The sequence below is a fragment of the Carassius gibelio genome, chromosome A1, assembly GCF_023724105.1.
Source record: "Carassius gibelio isolate Cgi1373 ecotype wild population from Czech Republic chromosome A1, carGib1.2-hapl.c, whole genome shotgun sequence".
NCBI classification, from domain to species: domain Eukaryota; kingdom Metazoa; phylum Chordata; class Actinopteri; order Cypriniformes; family Cyprinidae; genus Carassius; species Carassius gibelio.
In genome coordinates, this window is record NC_068371.1 from 26,869,889 (window position 1) to 26,893,539 (window position 23,651).

General features: G+C 37.3%; 1 protein-coding gene across 1 annotated transcript; it reads left to right on the forward strand.

The window, feature by feature from the left end:
- The first annotated feature begins 8 nt into the window (after positions 1-8).
- On the forward strand, positions 9-22,797 carry LOC128017069 (sarcoplasmic/endoplasmic reticulum calcium ATPase 2). The gene is made up of 23 exons (XM_052602212.1): positions 9-2,069; positions 2,825-2,944; positions 3,087-3,104; positions 3,448-3,530; positions 6,260-6,364; positions 6,521-6,659; positions 8,148-8,314; positions 9,050-9,205; positions 10,281-10,422; positions 11,541-11,707; positions 11,974-12,062; positions 12,280-12,382; positions 12,470-12,601; positions 12,902-13,027; positions 13,447-13,668; positions 13,801-13,912; positions 14,214-14,455; positions 14,538-14,758; positions 16,343-16,545; positions 17,381-17,466; positions 17,600-17,733; positions 18,056-18,173; positions 20,609-22,797. The coding sequence occupies exons 2-23, from the start codon at positions 2,827-2,829 to the stop codon at positions 20,894-20,896; spliced, it is 3,171 nt and encodes a 1,056-aa protein (XP_052458172.1). The 5' UTR covers positions 9-2,069; positions 2,825-2,826; the 3' UTR covers positions 20,897-22,797.
- Positions 22,798-23,651: the final 854 nt, after the last annotated feature.

The window sequence follows — 23,651 nt, forward strand, 5'->3', positions numbered from 1 at the left end:
GTTGACTATTCTGTCATTTTATAAGTACTTTGTAAACTTAAACCACAAAGAAAACATTAAAGGGCCTATTTTGAACAACATGCACAAATAAGTCATGATCTGAGAACATTTTAGCAGCATTCAGTATTTACTCAGGTATTCACTGAGTTGGAGGCATTGTTGTTAAACCAATCGATTGATAGTGACCACCTTTACTGGTGATTTTAATACTAATTATTTGAAATTGAAAATGGATTTGCTACACAGAAATGCAGTTTTATTCTATATTATAATACTACATACGTCCACTTGTTTGTGTAATGCACAGCCACGTAGTGCGTGTTTTATGACTAAAGATCCCCGTATATAATCCACTTTGATGTCACTTCACTGACTCATCTTTTTCGCCTGCACTTAACCAACTAACAACAGCACTTTTCCTTTTCTTGTCTTTTCATTTAATAAAAAAAAAAAAAAACTGGCTATGCGTTCTATACTAGACTAACTGAGACTTGTCATGGCACTTGTATACTGTTGTTGTTCTCTTGTTGACCTGACTGCTTCTATTGTTCTCATTTGTAAGTCGCTTTGGATAAAAGTGTCTGCTAAATGATTAAATGTAAATGTAAAATTTATTTTGCATCTATAGCTGTTAAGGTAGCTTTTAAAGTAAATCATAAGCACAGTACATGTAACACATAACGTTTCATGAATTACAGCAGCCCCTCTCGAGAATGATATTAATTAGGGGCAGATAATTATGGCAACAGCTGAAATAGGTCAGATCCCTTTCCACCCCATCAACCTGCATGTTTGACTGGAATTCAGTATAATATCTTCACGTCGACGTAGATTATGGTTTTGAACGCATTTGCTGGTTCGGCACAATGACCTTGAACACTCATGGACGTTGTCCTGACATTTTACCCTACCCGTCAGATTTTATTACCAGGGTTCACTGCGCATGCGCAAAATTGCGTCTTTTTTCTCATGCTGAACAACATTTAATATGTCTTCATTACTGTTAAGGGTAGATTTACGGTTGGTGTAGATGTAGACTTCAATAAAACACAATCTAACAGGTAGAAAACATTATTTATTGTTAGTTTCCTGTGGCTGTATCTCTTCTTGTTGCAACCGCGTATACAACACGTAATTACTGCACTTGTATTACTGTAAGGGTAGGTTTATGGTTGTGGTAGGTGTAGACGTTAATAAACCATACATTTACAGGTAGTATTTTTTATGTAGTCGAATTGTACTTCCCACTGTCAGGGTAGGAATAATAGACAGAACACCGTCATTAGCTCCAATAGCAATATACCTTCCTTGAGCGACAGATGGATTCGGGGGAGGGGCTGAATTATTGACGCACACGAAGTTGTCCCGCCTCTTCGGTCAGAGTTGTTTCTCATTGGTTCATAATAGCGTCACTCAACATTTACGTATCCTGCGTGTTATTTTAAATGTAAATTTTATGACGTATACTGTCGCACACATCGGTCACTGGTTAAATCGAGAGGCACGGTGCGTGTGGAAGCCCCGCCCTCCTGCAGCAAGAACGAGTAGGCGGGACTATCAGAGGAGGAGTGAAGGTGATTTGTCCAGTCCATCCGTCAAGTTGATGTTTTGACAGCTCATTGGTTGCAGCTCTCCCCATCGATGCTGCGACTGAAGCGCTTTCGGTAATAATGTCGCCTAGTGACCTAGTATTAAATAAAGCGACGGTTATGTAGCGGTGGATTACAGCATCGGCTTGGACATTTTGAATACTACCCGTACATTCAGGAAGACTTGACAGCGTCGAAAATCTACTAAAAAAGGAAATAATTCATCCCGATGCGATTTTGTTTTTGTATAATTTTCCGGATCATGCTGGAACGCATTGCTTAAAACCATCGTTTACCTTGAGCAGCGCTGCAGTGCGATCTCTGCCTTCTCTGTCCTGAAGGATTTCAGGAGCACATCGATCTACAAAACCACACCGCATTGACTTATCACTGGTATATTCTCTTCTGTCGCGGTTTAGTGTAAAGGTTTGGTAGGACGGAAGTTATTGGTTCGCAGAGGACTGAATTACAGTTAAACTGGTGAGTAGCGTTAAGGTGTTGTCGGCATCATGCTGTGCCTGATAATACAGTAACGTTAGATTGGGAGGGATGTCGATCACAGTGTCTGCAGGATCAGTCATTTAAAGGGAATCTGATCAGCAGAGTGTGTGCTTTTATTATGCTCAGTCAGCTGAAGGCCAAACTTGACAAGAAGATAAACAATTCACAGCTTGTAAATTATTGCATCGTCATTTGACTTAGGCCAAAGAATGCACCGAAACATTTAGTCTCGGATATTTTTGTGTGAAACTTATAGTTATGAATACTATCTTGAAAAATCGCCATAATAACTGAAGCTGCAGTTACAGTAACAGGTGCGCAGCAGTTTCGCGTCTTCATAGAGTCAAATGAAAATATAATATCCTGGGTCTTTTAGGTAGATACAGAACTCGTGAAGGTGTTTAGTGTCGCTTACGTTAGGATAATATATATCCCTTTGAAAAGTAAATATATATAATCGTCATGAAAATGAAAAATCTTTCATCATTTATTTCTCATGTTGGTCCAAACCTGAAGATGTTAGAACAGAGAGACTTGGTTACCATTCGCTTTCATTGTTTCTTTTGTTCATACAGTCAAAGTGGACAGTGACTGTGACTGACATTTGTGATTTTTTTTTTTTTGACCAGAGACTATTTTATATGGTAACAGATGAGGATGAGGTTGAGTAAATGATGACAGAATTATATTTTGGGATGGTGTTCCTTAAAGATACATGCATTCTTCTCTTGCAGGGATGGACAATGCCCATACAAAGACGGTTGAGGAGGTCCTGGGACATTTCGGTGTCAATGAGACAACAGGACTGAGCTCTGAACAATTAAGAAAGAGCAGAGAAAGATGGGGTCCCAATGGTACTACATATTTTGCAAAAAAAAAAGCTTTTTTTTAAATACAATGTGTTTTGTGCAAAAACAATAAAAAAAAGTCATAATGAGATTATTAACTTTTTTTTCTGCCCATTTTTCTTTTATTTTGCTATAACCTGTGCCACAGAGTTACCTGCAGAAGAAGGTGAGCTGCTCCCTTGGGTTTGTGTAATTATTAGCAGATCTTTCATCATGTACTCTAAGCTAAAAGTCTCCCTGATCTTACCTTTGTGGCTTGGGAGATGCTGGTTGTGAAGATAATTAGTTATTATTGGATTCCCTTGAGGAGACTGTATAAGGTTTGCATTCTGTTTGTAGCCGAATAGATCTTGATTGATTGTTTCTTAACGACTTATTTGTCAAGGTTTTTCATTTTTTACATGTCTCAGGTTTTAGTGTTCTGAAAGCTCTTTTTCACTTGACGGAAAGTCATCTTTGTCAAACTTTGTGACCACTGTAGGTCTTTATAATCTTTGTTGTGTTTACAGGTAAGTCACTATGGGAACTTGTTCTGGAGCAGTTTGAGGATCTGCTAGTTCGGATTCTCCTCCTTGCTGCCTGTATTTCCTTTGTAAGTATCAATCAAAGACTGATTTTACTCTCACAATGTTAAGTAAGAGTAGCGCTGGCCAATGATCTATAATATAGAACATATTTAGTCATATATATATATAGATCAGTGGCGCTGGCACAGAACAATAGCACAAGCTATTCACATTCATAGATACCAAACACAAATGCATTAATTCTACAAAACTCTAGCAATCTTCATCTATCCACAAATACTACTGCCAAATGTATAGATGGATATATTGATAAATCGGGGACAATTAATTATATAAAAAATAATGTTAAAATTCTTAACGTATTAACGCACCTTGGCCCGGCCCAGAGTTGTACGTGATTTTACATTGCTCACAACAGTTGTTGATGAACATGATGCAGGACGATGACTGACTCCATGATGTAGACCAGGGATAAGCAACATCTGTCCGCTGCCCTGCAAAGTGTAGCTCCAGCCCTAATCAAACACACCTGAACAAGCTAATCAATGTCTTCAAGATTAATATGGCTGCAGGTAGGTGAGTTTTTTTTCAGGGTTGGAGCTAAAGTCTGCAGGACACTGGCAATCTAGGACCGACATTGCCTATCCCTGATGTAGCCTATTAGAATTCAGTGTTACATGCCCCTAAAATTCGAGATATTTATATTTCCTATTTATATCCTATGATATAGTTAAGCATATCACATGAGCAAGAGTGTGTTTCTTTTCTCGAATATCTGCATGATTGCAAATATAATATTGATTTTAGTGAACAGTTCAATAAACAATAAGTTAAAGGTGCAGTAAGCGAATTTTGCCAAACAGTGTTGATTTTTGAAAAAAACAACAAACACGCCCATACCCCAACAGAACCTCGCCCCTATTATGCTAACTCCGCCCCACATGTACGTACACAACCATGGCAGCGACGATAAGAGAATCTGCTATGCCTGCCGGCCGTTTGCATATTCAAGAAAAGCCGACACATATTAGTTGTGTGAAACAAAATCAAAATGAATGTGACTCACCTATCAAGAAACAATCAAAGCAACCTCCGCATCGGATTCCAGGCCTTCCCGCTCTTTGAGCTCTCTTCACTGCTGAAAAACATTTTTCACATATTGCTTAGTGCAACTTTAATATGGTGCTACATTTTAGACACAATATTGTCATTATCTTCTGTTTTCCCAAAATACGCCACAACACACTGCTTCCGAGCAAAACAGAGGTGTTTCATTATTTTATCAATTAATATTTTAAACAAACTGAGTGAGCTGATAATTCAGCGAGCCAATCATATATAATAATGAATAAATCAGTCATTTGAATGAAGTGGTTGAATGAATCATTGAATGACTCACTTGACTCAGAAACAATGTTATGGCCACACTGTAGCTAATTTAATACTTTATCTAATTAATCAGTTACTTGGGTGAAAAACGAAATTCATATAAACTTCAAAGGAACTCCTTAATGCCCATTCCTTTTTAAGCATATCTTTGTTTATTTTTTTGAGTTCAATAAAGATATTTGTGTTTAATCATTAGTTTAGCTTAATCTTTGCACACACACACACAAATGGTTTGCAGGCACAAGCTTTGCATATACAAATGTTCAGACAAAAATTATGTTTGCACTAAATTTAAGATAAAGTTTAGAACCAAGTCAAAGTTTAATTTAGAATAATTTTGATCTTTAAATGGAAATGTATGTGTCTATAACATTACAGTCCACTGTAGGCGAGTTGTGATGATACCCAGGCTTAGTTTATTGATTTCCAGAAGTGTACAGACTTGAGTTGATCATACTTGGCTTGACGAGGAAACATGAAATGAACTAGAACTTGAACCTGAACATAAAACATGACACTCACCAACAGCGCTTACAGGAAACAAAGCTACACAGGGGACAATGGCAACATGAGGGATATATATACAGTAGGTGTGTTCGATTTCATGCAGCGCCGCGCAAACCGTTCATAATCTGACTTGAAGCAGTGCTGGTTAGAATTTTTTTCTGACTTGAGACTGCGCCAACACCACATGATTGTCACATGTGGCATCAAAATACAGTGAGAGCGTTTCGAGAGCAGCCGGCCGACTCAGCCGCCGCAGTTTCTCCAGAGCGACTGCAGGAGCATTGATGACGACACAGCTGTTTCACAAGTGGCCAGATTCACCAAATGACAACGATCACATTTGTTTCAGGTTATTTGAACATTTTCACTGATAAAACTGACTGATAAAAGCATATATGCGCCCACTTTATTAGTATTTAAATAGTATTTGATTATGTTGAACTTTATTCTTGAAAAGATGGAGCTGTATTAAGCAGTATATAAAAAGTGTTTCTGTTGCTCATGAAAATGTTTCAGAAATATCTGTGTATTTGACAAATGTTGCATTTAATTCACTTCATCTGTGATTAAGTGTGCAAACACCGTGTGAGGGTCACTAACGGGAGCAGAAAGTGTCCGGCTTGGTGGTTCCGTTTTCAACTCTCGCCGATCGCCATCTGTAGCAGTGCTTCAAGTCGAACGCACCTAATGAGAACACGACACATGACAGGGTCAGGGAAACATATGACAAGGAACCAAGACAAGAAAATACAAAAGAAAAGAAAAGAAAAACCTAAACTAGAAACAAAAACCAGTGTGACTGTCTTTGCAGCCTTTTTTTTTAACCTTTTTTCTACCATAGCTTTGACCAAATTTGCACTGCCCATGCTTTGCATTACATATTCTCTCTCTCTTTCAGACTCTGGCCTGGTTCGAGGAAGGTGAAGGAACCATCACAGCTTTCGTAGAGCCATTTGTCATCCTCCTCATTCTTATTGCCAATGCCATTGTTGGAGTGTGGCAGGTACAGCCTGTTTAAATTATTAAATACATCTTAAATAAGTTAATATAAAATATTTCAAGCCTGTGGATTAGACATTAATGCAATGCTGGATTTTACTAGATGCTAGAATACTAGTTTTACTAGAAATTGCAGCTCAATGTGTGTATTTTTCTGTAGGAGCGAAATGCAGAAAATGCCATCGAAGCCCTAAAAGAATATGAGCCTGAAATGGGGAAGGTCTACAGACATGACCGGAAGAGTGTACAGAGGATCAGAGCCAGGGAGATTGTGCCCGGAGACATTGTGGAGGTGGCTGGTAAGAATGAGAACTAGATTTCTTCATCTCTTTTTTCAATTTTAAAATTACTCTCAAAGGACATGTCTGGAGATAATTTTAGGACATTGCTGAATAGAGATGGCTATGATCTGATTGTTTGTAGAAGCCAACAAAAACCGCCTAGCACGATCTGTCTCAGATGTATTAAGGATGTTTCTCAACAAAATAGCCAGCTGTTCCCACAGTTAAGCAAAGTATTTGTTAAATGCATGTTTGGCAGAGTTTGATACATTCCAAATACCATGCACATTGATTATCCAATGCAATGACTCCCGTGAGACTGCTGCCCAAAACATCAAAGCTCCCCACCATATTTAAAATTTGGCAAGAATATGCGGGTTTCTCCAAACTTTATTAAAAATTACTCATCAGTCCATTTAACTTTTTCATTGATTAGGGATTCAGCCTCTTTAACCAGGTCTCTTTAACCCTCTGTATCCTTTGTGCATCAATAAAACGCTTCCATTTTGAAAACATTGCCAGAAATGCCAGTTTTATGAAGTTTATTTTAAATACTGTTTACATTTTTTTTAATTATGTTTGTGCTTCAGGCCAGTTATGCAGTTAATTGTTCTATCATTATTGTTGCTGAGCTGTGAATTGCAGCCACAGTTCCTTTTGCATCAGTGAAGTTTTTCAGTATGTTGTTTTTGAGTTACTATTTCCCTGGGTGCATTAAATATTGCCGCATTCTGTGTAGCTGACGCACCTGCAACTAATTTGAGTATTCAAAATCGAATTTAAACTTAAAAAAAAAAGATTGTTATCATATTTTAATAATTCATCCATCCATCTATCCATTCTTCTCCTATGAGGGTCACAGGGAGGATTTTAAACAGTTTAAAATAAATGTAATTATGTCACTAATCACCAAGCAACATTGACAATGTGAACTCCTTTTTAGTTTAGTCATTTACTCAAATTATTATGCTGATAATACATGATGTATTTGTATTTGATGTGTGTGTGTGTGTGTTTTTTATAATGAGATTTGCCAGAAAGGGTTAAGACCCAGTCTCAGAATTTTCTTGGCCCGTCACTCAAAGTTCTATTCTTAGAATCCCAAAGTGAATGAACAAAAATAAGGTTGATGTCTTTTTTGTATCAATCTGAATCTTGACTGAAATTGGTTTCTAAACATAGAGCGTAAAGTATGGGGTGCTAATCAGCAGTATTGTAGTTTAAATATCAGAGTCCCACTGTAGCAAAATGACATTAATTATTTAAAGCAATTAAATAATACTTTTTGTCTATATTCCCAACATTAAGTGATAGAAAAACATCCCAACATAAACCCCAAAAGCTCAGAAATGCTACAGTTCCTTTTGTATGTAATTAACACATCAGGGCACAGTACATCATTTACGTATTTGATGTCTTTACTGTGTAAGCTGTTCTTATCGTATAATGTGCCTCATAAAAAAATGACACAAGTCTCTTTTTTTTTTTACACCTGCTTTTCTCCAGTTGGTGATAAAGTCCCAGCAGACATCCGACTGACCTCCATACGCTCCACTACTTTGAGAGTGGACCAGTCCATCCTGACGGGGGAGTCTGTATCCATCATAAAACACACAGACCCAGTGCCTGACCCTCGTGCCGTCAACCAGGATAAGAAAAACATGCTCTTTTCTGTAAGATTTTCTGGAGCGATTATGTTAGTTACCTGTCTATCTGCAGCGCTATCTTTATGAAGTTTGAGTTTTGTTTTTGTTGCCTGTGGTAATTAGGTATTGGATTAAGCGTGGCCAGATGCGGATGTGTATTATTGTTTGTGTACTGTAGTGGATTATGTCCGGCAGTCGAGTCTGTGTGTTGAATAAAACATCACTCATATTGTTTGCTCCCACATGGCTATAGACTGACTCAACACATCACACAGGCTTTGAGCTCTCAGATGGATAATGACCAGAGAGTACCAGCCTCAAAGACTCCACACACACACACACACACACACACACACACACACACACACACACACACACACACACACACACACACACACACACACTAAAGCCTCCATTACTTCTGTCCAACTGAGAAAGTCTAATGGACATCTAGCCATGACAGGAACATAAACAATTCAAAATGGATAAGCTTCTAATTATTTTAAACAGACATGAAATTATTTTAATGACATCATTTATTTATTAGAATGTAGATAATGTATTATGTCAAAATTCCTGGCCAGTAACCGTTTTATTAATTTATGTTATTCAAGTACTAATTTTGTACCCTGGGTCATTTCTACGCTTGTTAAAAGTACTGTAGGTGATATTAATCCATACTGGAATTCAATTATGCTCATGGTAATGAAGCTATGGGACAGTTCTTCTCCCCTTCACAGATGTAAATGTGTGTTTATGTAGGGAACGAACATTGCAGCAGGGCGTGCGATCGGTGTTGTGGTGGCCACAGGTGTGTACACCGAGATCGGGAAGATCAGAGATGAGATGGCAGCCACCGATCCAGAGAGAACCCCTCTACAGCAGAAACTAGACCAGTTTGGAGAGCAGCTCTCTAAGGTAGGAAACTCCATTTTCTGTGCTCTCTCTTTTTTATTTTTACCTTCACTCCATTTGTTGCGTAACTATGCTATGTCTATGTTTTCTGTGCATGTTATGTAATTTTTTTTTTGTTTATATTTCCCTACTACATTTGTCGCATTGTAAGGCAGTCAATGTGATTCTCCATTTCCAGTTTGACGAATGAACTGAAAGTGTGATTTAAAAAAGCATTTTTTTCTTGATTAATTAGTGGAATGAATTGCCAAGCTACATGTGATTTAAAAATCAAAATATTCACATTTTGGTCAACATAATAAGGTCAACAATTTAGCATATATTTATTCTTACATGCATCTTTTTAAAAACTAGTTGGCTTTTCAGCTCTCAGTCTACTAAACTATAAACCCAAATGAAAAAAATAACACGAAAATCTGTTGCATATTTCATATTCTGCTGTTTTGCATAATCTTGCTATTTCCTGGTATGCTTGAACTCAATGCACCTTGAGTTTTTTTTTAGCGTACATCATTTGCACTACGATGGTAATTTGCCATTTTTGTTCCTCATTATTGTACCTCATTATGTTTACTATTTCAGTCCTTTTTGCCCATTTTTACTATTCATGGACTCACTGCACCTTTTTTTATTTATACACATTGCCATTTAGACTATAACTGTCATCTGCCATTTATACGTCAGTATCACTGTTCCTGCACCCTCGCTTATTTTTATACTTTGTCATTTGCATTTAACTTAACTCTTGTCATCTATACCTCGTAACATTTGCACTTGCACTATTATTTGAATAATATTTAAACTGTATTTTATTGGCTGTGTACTTATACTTTGCCCAATGAAATTGAATGTAATCTAATGTAATCTGATCTAGTGTTCCATTTCAGTAAAAGCCTGCATGTTAAAAGAACCCAAAAAATATTTCCAGCAGTATTTAATTGACAGATCCTGTCATTTTCTACATAAAAGTTTGCATTCATTCCGTAGCAATTTGTCAGCATTATCGAGCTCCAGAAGTTGAGTAGGAAGTAGCTGTTTGAATGTCAGCCATTCACTCTCTCTCTTTCTCTGTCTGAAGGTGATCACCGTGATCTGTGTGGCGGTTTGGGGTATTAACATCGGTCACTTCAATGACCCAGTGCATGGAGGAAGCTGGCTGCGTGGAGCTGTGTACTATTTTAAGATCGCTGTGGCTCTGGCTGTAGCCGCCATCCCTGAGGGTGCGCAAATCCTAACCGATTTCTTTCTCTCTGCCATAGCCAAATTATCAAAATTTCCTTTTCTCAGGAACACTTGACATCCAACTACTGTATATGGTGGGAAATTAACAGAATGTTTTTAGGATTTAGAAAAATTTAAAACATAAGGAAAAATGTAAAGTAAATTACAAAGTGAACATAAGGATTTTGAATTTTTTTGACCTTTTCACACTCCCAGGTTCTCAGAATTGGAACTTGTGATAGTTTAGAATACTCCTATAGTAGTGAATGGATACTGTAACAACAACAACATTTTATGACTTTACAAAAGAGGAAAACATTTTTTGATTAAGTTTTTAATATATATTTTTTCAAATGTCTATATTAGTTTTATTAATTTTTATTTTAGTTTTTAGTTACTTCAGTACATAGTCGAACTAAATGAAAACGGGAAATGTTGCATTACTAACTTGCTAAAGTAAAATATATATTAAATATAAAATATATATTTTTTTTATTTTAGTTCATATTGTTTTTTTGTTGTTTTTTAGTTTTGTTTTTACTTTAAATAACAATATATTTTTTTATGGGTTTAGTCCACTGATCTATGTAGATCAGTGGTTTAGTCTTAACTATAATAACCCAGGCAAAGCATTAACAATTTCTCCGTGGAATAACTGTGGAAACACATCATATCTGTGAAAAGGGTTGATTAATCAAATCTGTGACATGATCATGTGAGCTCTGAAAGAAAATGCATCTGACCTTTTATTAGACATTTTGAAATCATTCTTGCGAACACAAACATCAGGTTTTACTTGCAGCTTGAGTGCTACTTTAATCAAAGCCAAAAAAAAAAAATTACAAAATTTTGTGTTCGTGTTTGCTGATAGAATATCTTGTATTTAAACATTAGGAAAAATGTGCACAATAGAAAACCACCCAATAGAAAGTGTTATAAAGCTTTTTGAAATGGCGATATATTTTAAATTCACAGCATTTAAATCTGCAAGTGTTGATTTTCCTAAAGAATTTAGAAAGGATTTAGAGAAATATTGTTTAATATCTCATTGTAAAATGGTACACTCCTCTTCCTTTTCTCGGTACTTACTCACTGATGTCTTTGTTCTTTCTCCCAGGTCTTCCTGCTGTCATCACCACATGCCTGGCGCTTGGCACACGCCGCATGGCCCGCAAAAATGCTATAGTCCGTTCTCTCCCATCTGTAGAGACACTTGGCTGTACCTCCGTCATCTGCTCTGACAAAACAGGCACTCTGACCACCAACCAGATGTCTGTCTGCAGGGTGAGAGAGACTTGTGTCCAGTGCAACAGTTTTACTCCAATACTTAAGAAATGGTGGATTATGTAGAAGTAATAATAAAAAATATCTAATACTGAATAATAATTCTAATAACAGATGCATTGAGGGATTGTATTATTCTATGGTATCTTAAAAATGTATAACATGGAATGATGCTCGAAAACCACAGGTCAAACTTACTAATCATGTATGTGTATGTGTGTGTGTTGTGCATGCATGGCTGTGCATGTGTGTTTGTCTTGGTGCAGTTGTTTATTGTGGACAGCGTCGCAAGTGAGAGATGTTTACTGAACGAATTTACAGTAACTGGATCTACTTATGCCCCTGAAGGAGAAGTGTGAGTTTATTTCACATCTAACAACACTCTCACACACACACACACACTTCTCTTCTGAACTAACTTGTGGTTTGCGTATGTATGTGATGTCTTTCACAACACTTGCTCTCTTTTCCTAATCGATCCCTTTTTCTCTCTTACCATTATTCTTTCTATTTTCAGTCCTCAATTCTCTAATTGCAGTCCTCCTCCAATCCTTTTTTTGGTCTCTGTTCAGGTATAAGGATGGTGTACCGATACGCTGCAGTCAGTATGAAGGGCTGGTGGAAATGGCCTCAATCTGTGCGCTGTGTAACGACTCTTCGCTGGATTACAGTGAGGTGCGTGTGCACATCTTCATACTCTCTCTGTTATCATGAAGCTGTAGAGACCTCATTTTCTCTTTATTTTCTCTCCAAAAATCCCAGAGTAAAGGTGTGTTTGAGAAAGTGGGAGAAGCAACTGAGACCGCTCTCTGTTGTCTGGTGGAGAAGATGAACGTGTTTGACACAGACCTGAGAGGCCTCTCACCTGTTGAAAGAGCCACTGCCTGCTGTTCAGTGAGTGCTCAGATTATTACTGTATATGTTGGCCCGCATAGAATCAGCAGTATGATATGGTATATTACATGTAAAACTATCATAAACATACTTTTTCTAATTCTATATTGTTTATAGAATCTTTATGATGATTATACATCATTTTTATTAAATAAATATATGAATATTTTATGTGTTTTTCATCATATGTTATTTGTCAGCAACTCTTTATTCTGTATTTATTTGGCAAGAGTAGATGAACACACATTTTTGTGTGATTAGATATATTTTTTTAATGTTGGTAAAACCTTATTCTCTCAGGTTATAAAGCAGTTAATGAGGAAAGAGCTGACTCTGGAGTTTTCTCGAGACAGGAAGTCCATGTCTGTTTTCTGCTCTCCAAACAAGCTCACTCGCTCTGCTTCAGGTGCCAAGATGTTTGTCAAGGTCTGGTTTTCTTCTTTCTTTGAAGGGCTGTCTTTTTCCATTCTTGTAATTTAGCATTTTTGTCGGAACAGGGTGCACAAAGTTATGCAGAATCATACGTTGACAGGCGTGTAGGAAAGCTATTTAAAACACCCAGACCGAGCTTAACCTAATGATTGCTCTCGGGATGTCAACAGACTTTCAACCAGTATAACAAAAAAAAAAAAAATCTGAAGACAATCACCTATTGCACCTTTAATTGGTTCATTTTTTCATGAAATTGTTTCATTGTCCAACCATCTACAATTCTACATGCATTTTTTCTCTTGATATGCATTTATTTATTTAATTCCCTTCTTAATATTAATTGGTTCTTGACTCTTGTCCTCACCTTCCTCACAATTCTGCATGCATTTCATCTCTTAATCCCGACTCTACAGGGGGCGCCAGAGAGTGTGCTGGAGCGCTGCAGATGGATACGGGTCCGAGGTGGTACACGAGTGCCTCTGACCTCTGACCTAAAGGAGCAGCTCTTAAGCACAGTAAGAGAGTGGGGCTCAGGACGTGACACACTGCGCTGCCTCTCCATGGCAACCAGGGATTCACCCCCTGACCCTCGAACCCTGAACTTAGAGAACTCTGCGGCCTTCACAGAATATGAGGTCAGCAAATTAGATGGGATAAATGATTTGAAATCAAGAGAAAAAAATGAGGACAAATTCATTTGAAATTTAAATTGAAAGTACTGCAATACAATGTAACGTTCAAACTTTTTTTTTTTCTACTTCTCTCAGTCGGATTTGACATTCATAGGTTGTGTGGGAATGTTAGATCCACCCAGGAAAGAAGTTCTGAGTGCAGTGCGCATGTGCAGACAGGCTGGTATACGGGTCATTATGATCACAGGTGGGTTAAACTAACACACAGAGATGATTTTATAGGGATAGTTCACCCATCATTTACTGACCCTTATGTTGTTCCAAACCCATATGAGTTTGGTTAATTCTGACCTTTTGGATCTTCTGTTCTGAGTTCTGATTACTTGGACTTTTAATGTATTAACAATATCTGAATTCATTCATTCATTTTAAATCAAAAAGCGCAACCTAAGTGACAAATTTAAGTCTAAATCCTAGGCATAGTAAACACAAACTAATATGCCTGTCAATTTCAATCTAAGGTCTTCTTCCTGTGTTGGTTTGTGTAGGTGACAATAAGGCCACTGCCCTGTCTATCTGTCGTCGAGTGGGCATCATCACTGAGCAGGAGGAAGAGGAGGCTGAAGGTGGGCCGTTTGGCAGCGGCCTCACAGGACGGGAGTTTGATGAGCTGCCTCCCCACCTGCAGCGCCAGGCCTGTCGCACCACCCGCTGTTTCGCCCGCGTCGAGCCAACGCACAAGAGCCGCATTGTAGAATATTTGCAAAGCCTCAGTGATATCACAGCGATGGTAAGTGTAACTAGACCCATGAGGGTGCAAAAGTGCAGAAAACTTGATCTAATGAAAACCAACACTTGCGGTCTCTTTCCAGACGGGCGATGGTGTGAATGATGCCCCTGCTTTGAAGAAGGCTGAGATTGGCATTGCTATGGGCTCGGGCACGGCTGTGGCTAAATCTGCTTCAGAGATGATTTTGGCAGACGATAACTTTTCAACCATCGTTGCTGCAGTGGAGGAGGGGCGAGCGATTTACAACAACATGAAACAGTTCATTCGTTACCTCATTTCTTCTAACATTGGAGAGGTAGTCTGGTAAGTACAGACAGAAATCACTGTGTATTTGTGTGTGTTCACTACTCACTGCTGTGTGTGCACTTGGATGGGTTCAATTCAAAGTAGGGCTTTCAACGAATATTCTAAATTCGAATATGTAATCGAATAGTAAAAAAAAAAAGAATTTCGAAGGTGAAAATTTATATTCGAATAAATAAAAAATGTGGAAAAAAGGCCCGTGGTAGTAGAGGCGTGGTTGTCTGTATTGCGAGTGGGCGCACTAGCATGCCTGAGGGTTCAGGGACAAGTCACAGGAGTCGCACTGTCAGCATCGATGCTGAAAGTTGACGCGTCTTCATGGAAGATGCCAGCAAGTGCAGAGCCCAACTTGACCGCAGCATAGAAAATGAGGTAAAATTGTTGACCTGCGAGATAAAGTTGTATGCAAGTAATTTAAGAAACAGTTAGCATACCATTCGACCACTAGCCACATGAGGTCACATCTCAAAAATGTGCACCTAAATGAGCATGGCATAATGTGTGGAACTCCAGCTAAACAGTCACGTCTTGACATTTAACGTTACTTTGCATCGCCCGCCGCAAGCTCTTTGTCTGCAACACGACAAGAGGCCATAACGGATAAAATAATTTCGTTCATTTGTAAGGACATGAGACCGATCAGTATCGCGGATGCGGCAGGCTTCGGGGAGTTCTGAAAAAGCAATGGATCCAAGGTTTGATTATTTATCGTTTCATGTCAAGGAAAAGGTCCATGTTTACCACAGCAAAGCTCGCTCGGAGCATTCAATGTCAGTTCTTTATGCTGTAAAACTTCAATTAATATTAAAAATATTTGTTTCAATCACTGAATGAAGCCTGCTATATTTGGCACAACAGTCGCGACTTTAAATTGCTTGCACAAAAATGTGTTTGTTCATTTAAACCATTATGCGCAGAGAACGTGAGGGTGAGAGAGCTTGAGGTCTGCAGTCTTGGCCATTAGTTGATTTCCTTGTTTTTGTCTAGGTAATACGTTGTCATATATGTTTAAACTAAATAGACTATCTGTACAAGTAGTTATATCATAATTTATTATTTTGGCCTGTTATTGATGTAATGCGCGTCATTGACAACATGCGGAACCAGATGTTCGAATATTCGTGTATTTTTTAGAGGGAATATTTGGACGTCATTTTTGAGCAATTTTGACAGCCCTAATTCAAAGCACAAATTCCTAGTATGGGACACAGTACTTGACTGCACGTCATGTCACTTTTACTTTCACTAACAGTTGAAATATGACAATGACACTGTGTGGCATCTTTTCAAAAAATCTATCTAGAAGGAAATGAAATGCCTCCAAAATATGTGTAAAGGAAATTGTTTACCCTCACGTGAAATTCCTGTAAAGGCCCTAAAAGGGATGGTGAATAATCGAACGTTTCTTGGGGGATTTCATTACTTTTGTAAGAGAACACAAAAACATTTTTCTCATATTTTCTTCATATTTTTTCCATCACCATGTCCCCTTCCCAATTACATAGATTCCCAGTGCAATGACTGGATTTCACCTGCAAAAATGTTACACATTTTAAGCATTGCATGTCTCTTTCTGTCTCTCAGTATTTTTCTCACCGCTGCTTTGGGGATGCCTGAGGCTCTGATCCCAGTCCAGTTGCTGTGGGTCAATCTAGTGACGGATGGTTTCCCAGCTACTGCTCTTGGATTCAACCCCCCAGACCTGGACATCATGTCCAGACCCCCACGTTCACCTAAAGAACCACTCATTTCGGGATGGCTCTTTTGCAGATACCTCATCATTGGCTGTGAGTCATTTACACATGCCACTCCTTGTTATTAATATTAAAACCTTTCATTACTGCATATAGAAAGAATAATGTCATTGATAAGGTAAGATCAGATTATATAATACACAAGTGTAGACGTTGTTTTCAATTCACGTAATGATGCAAAAAAAAAACAACAACTCTTCTTAGCCATAATATTTGAGTATCCACTAAAAAGCATGTTTTGTTTTTTTCTTAAATTTAAAATGTGGTATAAATTTGAAATAGATCCATTCTATCCACAAAATGTTTGCACTCCAATTAAGTATTGAAATATAAACTGTCATAAAAATTTGTTTTAATTTTAACTTGTGATTTATTCAAACAAACAATAAATGAGACATCGCTAACATTTTAAGTAAGAACATAATGAATATGTAATATAATGCGTATCCGTCACACCATATTAAAGAGCGGCTATTTAGCGTTTGTATTTCAATTGGACAGAATTTGAGACTTTGTTTCATGTCAAAAGTAATAAAAAAAACAAGCTTATTCCCACTTTTGGATGGGAGAAGCGGTTTTCAAGTAATAGGGAAATTGTTTTTCATGCGTCAGCAGAAAACAGCATGGACTAAAAGATTGATCTTGGATTTCCAAAATCGATGTTGGTTCATTACAATGAAGATCGATTATAATCAGTTAATCATTATTATCAACCCATCGCTAGTAAACACAAGAGAGCATTCAACAAGCTGAACTTTCATACACTTTCATTCAGAGCACAGATTCAATTTAAAGAGCCAGTGAACTCGCTCTGAAAATGTTGATTTGATCAGTTGCATTTCTTTCTCTTTCTCTCTCTGTTTTGTAGGTTATGTAGGGGCAGCAACAGTTGGAGCTGCTGCCTGGTGGTTCATGGCAGCTCATGATGGACCAAAGCTAACTTTCTACCAGCTGGTAATAAAAACAAAGACAAAATAATTTTCTGCAGTTTCAAAGAGTACAGTTTTGAGTCTTGTTTGGTCTTAAACCTTGATAAAACCTTGATATTTGTGTTAAATATCATTTTTCTCGGTTGTTTCTTCTATAGTCTCACTATCTGCAGTGCAGTGAAGGTCATGCTGAGTTTGCAGGAGTGCAGTGCTCAGTCTTCGAGTCTCCATACCCCATGACTATGGCGCTGTCTGTGTTGGTCACTATAGAGATGTGCAATGCTCTCAACAGGTATGTGATTTTTGTTTTATCCTGTAAATGAAAGAAAGTCACTGCTGAATATAAAAAAAGAAAAAAGTAGCTCTCTATTTGAATATATTTTAAAATGCAATTCATTCCTGTGATGCTAAGCTGCATTTTCGGCATCATTACTCCAGTCTTCAGTGTCACATGATTTTTCAGAAATCATTTTAATAGGCTGATTTACTGCTCAAGAAACATTTTATATCATCAGCAATGGTGAATACAGTGCTGCTTATTATTTTTGTTGAAACCGTGATACATTGTCTGAACAGTGAACTGCTCTTATTCTCTTGGTGTATTTATGCTTCAGTTTGTCAGAAAATCAGTCTCTACTCAAAATGCCACCGTGGTCAAACCCGTGGCTGGTGGGAGCCATCTGTCTCTCCATGACCCTACACTTCATCATCTTATATGTGGACCCTCTTCCAGTAAGTATGCATGTGTGTGCCTGAGAATTAGGAGAGATGAAGCAGGACAATCTCAGACAGATGCTTGGGCATTATGAGGAATGTAAGAAATGTGTGTTTTAATAGGGTTGGACGACTACTGATTTCCACTAGTTGATATTTTTTATTAAAAAAATACTCGAGTTACTATACTACTAGTGGTTCATTCTACAAGACATTTCATAGTTTTTTTTTTTTTTTATCAATAAATGGTTATTGATTCATAGCCTTATGCAAACATTACATATTTAAATTGTCAAAACTTTATAATTATGACATTGCATATTTAAATGTTCATGTAACAGCCAATATTTCTATCTGTATTTTTATCTGTAATGATCACAAAATGTTTCGTATGTGCATTCGGATACAACGTTGTACAGTACTTGATAAGACCGTTATGACTATATTTTTTTTTTCATAGTTATCACTGAACAAGTATGTCGTGTTAAACAAAAATAATTATTCATTTCTAAAATAATATTTATCATGCAAGCAGAGAGATGTCATGACAAACGTTTAGTGGTCATTCGAACACAACTGAATCAATTCAATGCGCACATTTTCATTACATTAACTCTTTAAGCAAGTCTTAATGTTTGTGTGCCGCGCAAACCAGCAAATGATAAAGATGCAAACATGTAGGCCAAATAGAAAATATATCTGTATCAAAAGTTGATTATTAGCCTGCTCTCAGAGAGAGAGAGAACTGGTTTGGTTTTTGAGAGACTGAGATGCATAATTGGTGTTTGATTGGTGAGCGTGCTGTGCTTATTCCATTCATTCTTATCGTATAGTAGCCTAAGTTTTAAATCATTGCCTTTTAAATGTTTACAAATAATATTAGGTGTATGATGTATTATTAAAAGTGATATTACTCTCGCAAAGCTCTGATTACTGAGAGACACACGGAGAGGCAACAGCAATGCAGTGTTTGATTTGTGCTCTTTTCACTCATAAAGTTTACATTCATCCACTTCACACTCGTAACTTTAGCGGTCTCTGTATAATATTGCGCTGATCCCCTGGCCCAACAGTTCTCTAGCAAACACCAGACTGTGTCAGCTTCAGTCGAGTATTCAGGCAGAATTATTTCTTGTCCTTTATTAGTTTTTGAAGCTATTATCCGAGCCATTCCGAATAAGGTATTCGGCTTCAGGCACAGCCCTAATTATTACATTACATATTTTAATTTTACATGCAAAATAGGTAAGGTCATAGAAAGTAACAGCTACACGCAATATTGTAATCCTAAAATTCACGCCGTACTTGCGAACTCTTTGTACACATGCTGGTTAATGCATGCTGGAGTAGTCGATTGTTTCCGTCAGCGCCCACTAGTGGTTGAAGTAGTCAATCACTCGACTATTCCACTAGTCTATGCAAGCCTTAGTGTTTAATAGGCAAGACTTGTGCATGCCTGTCTGTTTTAAACCGTACTTAAAGCGGTTGCCTAATAAAGCTAGGAAATTATCTGATATTAATTTCATCACTGATGATGAAAGGATTCCTGAAAAAAACGAAGGAAATAAGGTAATACAGGAAATCAAAACCCCCTCATAACTTATGTAGAATTTCTGACTTTATCAATAAAATTGTGTGATGCTAAGGAAATTATGTAATCTTTAAGAATTAAAAATGTTGCCAATATTTATAGTGCTGATGTCTTGCGATTCGCTTGTTTCTATTGAATTTCTATAAAAAATTCAATATTTTCATCCTTTCTTCTATACTTATCTTTAGGTGATTTCTATAGAGTTATCTTAATGGCAAATGTCACTCGCAAACGGATTTTCTTTCGTTATAACACAAAACTGGACATGCACATGTAAATAGAAAGTGCTCTCTAATGAATCGGCTCTGCTCTCGCTCAGATATTGTTTGTGGACGCTCAAAATTGTCCTTGCATCATTGAAGACCAGAAGAGCTTTTTTAATTCAAGAACAGGCTTAATCCCAAGGAAAACTGATAATACTCTGCTCTCTCTAGTTATTTATTATTGTTTATTATTTAATACTTATTTAATTGTGTATATACGTAAAACAAATATATTTTAGTGCGTTTGTTGTTTTTCTATACAGTTTTCTATATATACTACAATAAAAGCGGATAAACCAGGCCTGGTTTAATTTCGTTCCCTCCATTATCACTATGTCGATCCCTGCTATGTGAAGAACAGAGAGAATCGGGAATTAGTCAAAAAGTGACTTACACAAAGCTATTGTTTCACTTTAGTAGCTTTCAGTTGCACAGAAAAAAATGTGCTGGCACATTTAACTGCTTTATGTTCTGTGGAAGAAAGTCATTCAGAGAGTTTGGAATGATCTGAGTGTGAGTAAATGATGACGGCACTTTTATTTTTAAGTGAATTATTCCAGTAAATCACAGCTGTGTCTGTTACTGTTTTCCCTCTGCAGGTCGTATTTCAGATCCGGCCGTTGTCTTGGCCCCAGTGGGTCACTGTTCTCAAGCTGTCTCTGCCTGTTATTTTGATGGACGAAGCCCTGAAGTTCTTGGCCAGAAACTACATTGAGCCTGGCAGCGATCTGCTGCTGGAGGAGGATGGAAATGCAGCCAGAGGGGTGATGGGGAAGCTGCAACGGGTGTTTAACGGTGTGTCCTGGTCATTTGTGCTCATCTCTGGCCCATTGCTGGTCTGGATCTTCAGCCTAGACTCAGACATTACCAATATCTTCTGGGATTAGAAAGGAGGAGTGTGTGTGAGTGTGAAAGTGTGTGTGTGTGTGTGTGTGTGTGAGAGTATGTCTGAGTCAGAGAAGAGAGAGAGGCAGACAGAAAAGTGGCTGACATACAAAAGCAGTGTAGAACGAATTTGGTGCTCCGTTTGAAGAAACAGAGCAGTATGAATGAGATGTAGAGCAGGACTAGGACAATCACAGATAAAGGAATGCTAGGGACAGACAAAGGAAGGGAAATTGAATTCAGTCTTATAAAAGGACAAGTTTTGTGCTCATGACCATCTTCTTCAGCTTAACTACGAGTTTTTTTTCAAAGGCTATGTGTGTAATTTCTGTATTACTAGCAACACCAAATGCCTTATATTTGTTTAAGGACCAGATGAGACGTTAACAACGTTGGCATGAATTTAGCAGGACTATCATTTTAACAGACCTATGAATGAGCGTGGGACCGCTTGGTACTGCTGTTGGCACAGAAATGACACACTTCCCTTTTAGGCATTGTCGCTGTAACACCCCAAAAGCATTGCAATTGTCTATCACATATCCCTAATTGCATTCTTTTTTCACATACATGTCTTCGTTGTACTTAAGACAAATTTTGTTGGGGCCTAAAACATTTTAATGAAATGTTTAAGGATGTTGTTTTTAAGCCAAAGCGAGTTCAAAAAGTAAATGCACCATGAAGAGAGTAAAAAAAAAAAAAATTAACCCCTTAAGGCATAATACCAATTTCCATTATTTAGACGTTTCACTCAGTGCTTGGGATAAAACGCACATCTTTTTTTTTTAGCAGCAGCAGCATTCAGTACTCTTGTTTTTTGAGGTTTTCTATAAACTTTTTTTGCTACGTTCCCAAAGCAATTGTTTTTTCTTTTTTAATCGAGTCACAATGTCAGTCATCTTTATTTTGTCATACCCGTCATTTTAATTTCCTCAAATGCCCACAGTCTATGTGACAGTACAAAAAACAAAACATTTCGGCGTCTTACCTGGAATGCTTCCTTGTAATTGTGTTACATTTCTGAAAACGGTCACTCTCTTATATGCCTACTACTCCGCAATGCTTCAAATTGTAAATTATGAAATACTATTTACATTCTTCAACCCTGTAGCTTGTGCTCTTTTATTTGGATATGCCAGTGATACTGTGCTTCATTAGAGCTGGTCATTCAAGTCACGATGCATGTGCTGTCACATCTCTCATCCCCTGTTTTGGGACCCCCATGCTCGCGTTGAATTATTACTTTGGAAATGAAAATGGGATTTTCTGAAATATTACCAATGTGACTGTTTTAGTTTTATTGCTGTGCCTGTATGGTGAGGGAAGTTGTTTTGCCTGCCTTTTCTCTTATAAAAGGATCCTCGTTTGACAAGGTCAAATTAATATTTATTAAGATCGGGTGTCAGGTGTCCATTCATTAAATTCTGATCATCAGATGGATGCTGAAACTGAACTTTTGGCAATAGCATCTGTACTTGATCAGAGACCTAAAAATGATTTTTTGAGTTCCAGACAATTAATTGTTGCTAAGAACAGAGGAAAACAGGGAGCCTCTTAAGGTGAATTCTTTAAGGTGTTAAGCTCCAGGGGAAAAAGGTAAATATTCATGTCTGTAATCTGTTTATTTAATGCCATTGTTTTCCCCATAGATTTCTGAGTCTTATTTCATTGATTGTTTTTTCATTGGAAACCATTCCACAGAAACAAGCTTTATAATATAGTGAAAGCCCTGTTCTTTCTATTTGTGTCTTTTTAGATTCTATTTATTTCCTATTTCTTGAAAAAAGAATACATTTTGAATATTTGTAGTATTTTGTCATTCACACAGTTGATCGCTGTTTCATTAACAGGGAAATGGAAACCGCTTTATGAAATGGAAAATAAACTCTTGATTTGAAAGTCATTACCTGTGTGTTTTGTTTTGTTATTTTGAAACAAAAAAAAACAGATTTTTTTTCTTTTTTTTTTTTCTTTTTCTTTATTGAAAAATATATTTATCACAATAAAAAAAGCATATTTCCAAATGATACCGGAGGAAATGTCAGATGCACAAAACAAGGTCTAAAGCATATCAGATAATATAAAAAAAAATACATTAAATGATAAATAGAAATAAATAAATATAAAAATGTCAGGATGTTCCCATGCATTACTTTTTAGCTCTTTTAAGACAATTTAGGACACAAATGTTGCATTGCATGTAAACACGCTCCAATGACCTGCTCCACAAATGTTTCAGTTTTGTTCCAAACAGAATGTTTAATTTCCAAGGGGCACGAGGGATTTGAGGAGTTGCATGCTTTTTCTTCATCTGAGCACTTGAGCATCTGCAAATACAAAGAAACATTGTAACTCATCATGTGTACTATTTGCAAACGTACGGCATCCATCTATAACACTTTTCATTACCTGTAAGTTATGAATTAGGCCCTGAATTTCCTGCATGGGTTTATTGCCACCGTTAGGGAATGTCATGTTACAGTGATGATAATCACGAAGTTTCTGTAAAACTGCACACTTTGCCTGAGAAGAGAATAAATACATATTAGATACAGTACAGTAACTAAGCATTTCCAATAAGCCAGTCTATGAAGTACCTAAAAGGAACTGTAAAAAGTAAAATGTCAACAAGTAACTTACCGCTCCACAGTTGTTTTCAGAAGAGATGGTACTGCTTTGAGAAGGTGTGAACTAAAAATACAATTGGAATTGGCATTAGATTAGAAACCAACCAAAAACAGACTAATATTAATAACA

Bases quoted from the DNA above. Each gene is read 5' to 3' on its own strand.
- LOC128017069 (XM_052602212.1), top strand. From the start codon at position 2,827: ATGGACAATGCCCATACAAAGACGGTTGAGGAGGTCCTGGGACATTTC. The intron at 8,315-9,049 runs GTAAGATTTTCT...GTGTTTATGTAG, and splicing joins AGAAAAACATGCTCTTTTCT to GGAACGAACATTGCAGCAGG. The intron at 12,602-12,901 runs GTGAGTGCTCAG...TTATTCTCTCAG, and splicing joins GAGCCACTGCCTGCTGTTCA to GTTATAAAGCAGTTAATGAG.